Source organism: Chrysochloris asiatica, unplaced genomic scaffold, assembly GCF_000296735.1.
Source record: "Chrysochloris asiatica unplaced genomic scaffold, ChrAsi1.0 scaffold00033, whole genome shotgun sequence".
NCBI classification, from domain to species: Eukaryota; Metazoa; Chordata; class Mammalia; order Afrosoricida; family Chrysochloridae; genus Chrysochloris; species Chrysochloris asiatica.
This window is the reverse complement of record NW_006408551.1, coordinates 1,060,007-1,064,504: the sequence shown is the minus strand read 5'-3', so window position 1 is coordinate 1,064,504 and position 4,498 is coordinate 1,060,007. Positions and strand designations below refer to the sequence as shown.

The 4,498-nt window shown below is 38.2% G+C and overlaps 1 protein-coding gene across 1 annotated transcript; it reads right to left on the bottom strand.

Moving 5' to 3' along the window:
• Positions 1-427: 427 nt before the first annotated feature.
• On the bottom strand, positions 428-1,363 carry LOC102822154 (olfactory receptor 6C2-like). Its single transcript, XM_006859579.1, has one exon. It carries the CDS (start codon positions 1,361-1,363, stop codon positions 428-430), a length of 936 nt encoding a protein of 311 aa, XP_006859641.1.
• Positions 1,364-4,498: the final 3,135 nt, after the last annotated feature.

The window sequence follows — 4,498 nt, the reverse complement described above, 5'->3', positions numbered from 1 at the left end:
ACCAGAATGCACCTTACAAGTGAGATGGCAGTACTTCATCTCTGAAACTTCTGACATGGAGGAATTAAAATCTTTTCCTTTGATTTATTCTGCTTCACAGGGAAAAATATCCAATCTATTATTGTAAAGGAATGTATAGGCAAAAATAAAATCAAATTTTCGTTGCTGTTTTTTTGTGTGTGTCCCACCCATAAAGATGAAGAGGTCTTGTATGGATTTTCTAGAAACCTATTTTCATATCCACTTATGGAAATGAGTCATTATGAAAGAATGTCTCTGAAATATGATTGTAATCCTTGTTCTGTGATTCTAAGAGTAATATATAAAAAAAAGAATTTTTGGCTAGTCAAACTAATTTAGATTTGAATTATAGCATATTGTAAAAGAAGAAGCATTATATCCACATATATTTTAACTTTAAAGTTTCCTAATGCTCCGAAAGAAACGCAATCTTTTTTATTGAGTCTTTGAAGGCTTGTTTTACTTGCTTATTTCGTAGAGTATAAATGAAAGGGTTCATCAAAGGAATAAATGAGGTGTTGAGCAATGACACCACTTTATTAAGGGCCACTCCTTCCTTTGCTGGTTTGAAATAGATGAAGATGCAACTTCCATAGGTGATAGAAACGACAATTAGATGGGAAGAACAAGTGGAAAAAGCCTTTTTTCTTTGCTGAACAGAAGGGAGTCTTAAAATGGTCTTGATGATGTATATGTAGGACACAATTACACACATCAGTGTCAATATGAGGGTGAGCACAGCCATGGTTAAAACAATTTGTTCCACGAATTGCGTGTCTGAGCACACAATCTTCAGAAGAGGGGATGCATCACAGCCAAAATGGTCAATGATATTGGAGTTACAGAAATCTAGCTGAATTCCTAGGCTAAGTGGTGGGAGTATGACAAGTAATCCAGCCAGCCAACAGAAAAAGACAAGTATCGTGCACACTCTGTCATTCATGATGATGGTGTAGTGCAAGGGCTTGCAGATGGCCACATAGCGATCGTAGGACATGGCAGTTAGAAGAAAGAATTCTGTTGCCCCTATGAGGATGACAAAAAATAACTGGATGGCACAAGCATTATAGGTAACAGTTTTGTCCCCAGTTGTCATGCTGTACAGGAATCTAGGAACACAGACAGTTGTAAATATTATTTCTAAGATGGAAAAATTCCGAAGGAAAAAGTACATGGGGGTTTTAAGGTGAAAGTCCATTAGTGTGAGAAGGATAATAATTAGATTTCCGGAAACAGTGAGAATGTAGGTGAGAAACAGAAATACTGTAAGAAACAACTGTAGTTGCGGTTCATCTGTTAGTCCTAGCAGGATGAATGTTGTTATTGCAGAATGGTTTCTCATTAGTGATTTTTATATAATAAGCCTGTGTTTTTTATATCAAACTTTGAATCTGAGGAATAGAATATAAAAATAATATTTCAATATGCAATGTGGAGAAAATCTAATCAAGTCAACAGAAGCACTGTTTTCTTCTTCTTTTACTAGATCATCAGCATTGTTGATATAGGACTGATTGCACCCTATTTCATTTCCCTGAACTCTACTTTACCCAGTTCTTCAGAATGGGGTTCTTAAAATATCAATCTGAAGTTTGATTTCCTCTCTAGGACCAATTTGAAAGTAGATAGAAAGTATAAGAGAATTTCAACAATAATTGAGAATAAAGCATACATCATTATATCCCCAGTTGGCGTTCCATACATGTGGATTAAATAGGAAAATAAATCTATATAAAAATTAAATTTCTCCATTTGTCAGGACAGTGTATTAAGTTGTTCTCATACATTATGGCAAAGTGTTATCACCAGAGGCTTATCTGTACTATTTTCCTTGCTTTGCAATCCTTGATTATTACAAGCAACGCCTACTTAATTAACCTATAAGCGTAGTGGTTGTGAGTAGGGCTGCTAACCTCCAAGTCAGCAGTTCGAAACTACCAGCTGTTCAGCTGGAGAAAGATGAAGCTTTCTGCCCCCGTAAAATTTACAGCCTCAGAAACCCAGTGGAGGGTTGATATGAGTCAGAATTGACTCCACGGCACACTACCACCACCAACAGCAACCTGTATCACAGTGACCTTTACTGTTTGACTGACCTGTGACAGCATCCCAGAGCTACCATGAACTTCCAAGTCTAATACTCCTACAGAATTTATGCTTCCTTTATAATAATATGCTGACTTATTGAGTATGTGTTCCTCCTCTGTTTCTGCTTATTTCCTCTTCTGAATTCTCTTTTCAATATCCATTTGATGCCTAATATCTCACCCATTCCAATTCCAACTAATGGAATATCCTATTACCTTTCCTATTACCTTTCCTAGAAAACACAGGAATCCTGGTGTGGTGCTGTGGGTTAATGTGCCAGACTGCAAAGCCATTTGAACTGTGAGGTTGGTGGTTCAAACTCACCAGCTGCTCCTCAGAAACCCTATACAGGGTCACTGTGGGTCGGAACTGACTCAACAGCACTTAACAACAACAATTTATGTTCACAATGTCTTCTGAGGCTACATAATTGCTTCCCTGATAGCATGAAATCTATATCCCCAAGATGGAAAGAGGAGAGAGAATTCCATATTGTATAAAAAGCTGACTTCTGTGCCATGATTCCTTTCTCCAAAGCCTCAACTTGTCCTTGGGAATGTTATTAATCATTGCTCCCCCTATTATGCTGATTCAGAGCACCTTTCTGCCCAGTACTCTGGGCCAAGGATGGACTCTGTGTTTATTCCCCACAAGAATTACTATTTAGCAATGACATTACTAAAGGCATTACTATTTAACAATGACATATAACATAAAGATCCTGGTACAAATGGCTTGTACTCAACTACGAAACTAGAGGTTGGTGATTTGGACCCACCCAGTTGGAGTGGCACTGTCGATAAGTACTGGAATACTCAGCACAAGGATGGAGGCTCTAACCCACAAGCCACTTGGAAACCCTTTACAGGGTCGCTATGAGTTGGAACTAACTCAACAGCACTTAACAACAACAAGTGGACAATGAATAAAGAACATGGAGAAGACATGATGCATGTAAATTATGGTCTTGATGAAAAATACTAAATGTTTCATGGACTGCCAGAACAAACAAATCTGTTTTGGAAGAAGTATAACAAGAATGCTCCTTAAAGTGAGGTGGGTGAGATTTTGCCTTGTGTACTTTGGACATGCTATTAGAAGCAACTAGTTCCTGGAGAAGTACATCATGCTTGGTAAAGTAAAGGATCAAAGAAGCCCCTCAGGAGATGGATTGACACAGTGGCTGCATCAGTGTGCTGAAACAGAAAAGATAATGGTGATGGTGCAGGTGTGGGCCATGTTTCACTCTGTGGAAAATGGATTGCTATGAGTCAGAACTGACTTGATAGCACAATAGTGGTGTCATTTAAGAAAGGCTTAGTGATTTGCTTAGGTAAAGATTACATCAAAGAGAATTGTATGGAGCAGTTCTACTCTGTAACACAGGGTTTGCTACTGCACTGTCTTGATGAGAATGAACTTTTCTGTAAATTATGACATGAAGAATAAATGTGATTTTAAAATGAGGTATGAAGTCCTGGTGTGATGCTGTGGGTTAATGGGCCAGACTGCAAAGCCATTTGAACTGCAAGGTCAGAGGTTCAAGCTCACCAGCTGCTCCTTGGAAACCCTATACAGGGTCGCTATGGGTCGGACCCCACTTGATGGCACTTAACAACATCAACAATGGTGTAGGTATCCTTCAGCCAAAACAAACCACTTGCTTTTAAGTTGACTCTAATGGTGACTCCAGGTATGTCAGAGTAGAACTATGCTCCATAGGATTTTCAGTGCTGGTTTTACTGAAGTGATGGTCAGGGCTTTCTTCCAATAAGCCTCTGGTGGATGGAGTTAAATTGCCAACCTTTATATTAGAATCCAAACACAGTATATGTTTTTCCCACCCAAGGAGTCTATGTTGTTGAGTCGGTTCTGACTCATATCGACCCTGTATAGGGTTTCCGAGGAGCAGCTGGTGAGCTTGAAGTGCTAATCGTACAGTTCAAACAGCTTTGCAGTCTGGCACATTAACCCACAGCACCACACCAGGACTCCAGTAGACATTCTTAAAAATCAACAAATAACGAGTCTCCTTTACAAGTCTATTTTCCTCTGTTGTTCTTTCTGAGCATCATTGCTACCTCCCAGGAACTCTTCATTAATTTGTTCATATTTTTAGTGATAGAGACAACATCACTCTTCTAAGATGTTTTTGAGCTGGGGTGTAACCCCAGTTTAACTGGATTGAGATCTAGAATATTTTCAAAAAAGCTGTAATTTTAAGGATTTTAGGTAACTGCTCATTCTTTGTTTTAACAATTATTCATTGATGAAAATGTTAATTAATTATCTAAAATGTTTCACAGTCACATAGACTATGTGTTGAACATCTGGATCTGTACAATAAATGACTAGAATAAAATTTCTCCATGAGACAATAATTATTTTG

Bases quoted from the DNA above. Each gene is read 5' to 3' on its own strand.
- LOC102822154 (XM_006859579.1), bottom strand. From the start codon at position 1,363: ATGAGAAACCATTCTGCAATAACAACATTCATCCTGCTAGGACTAACA.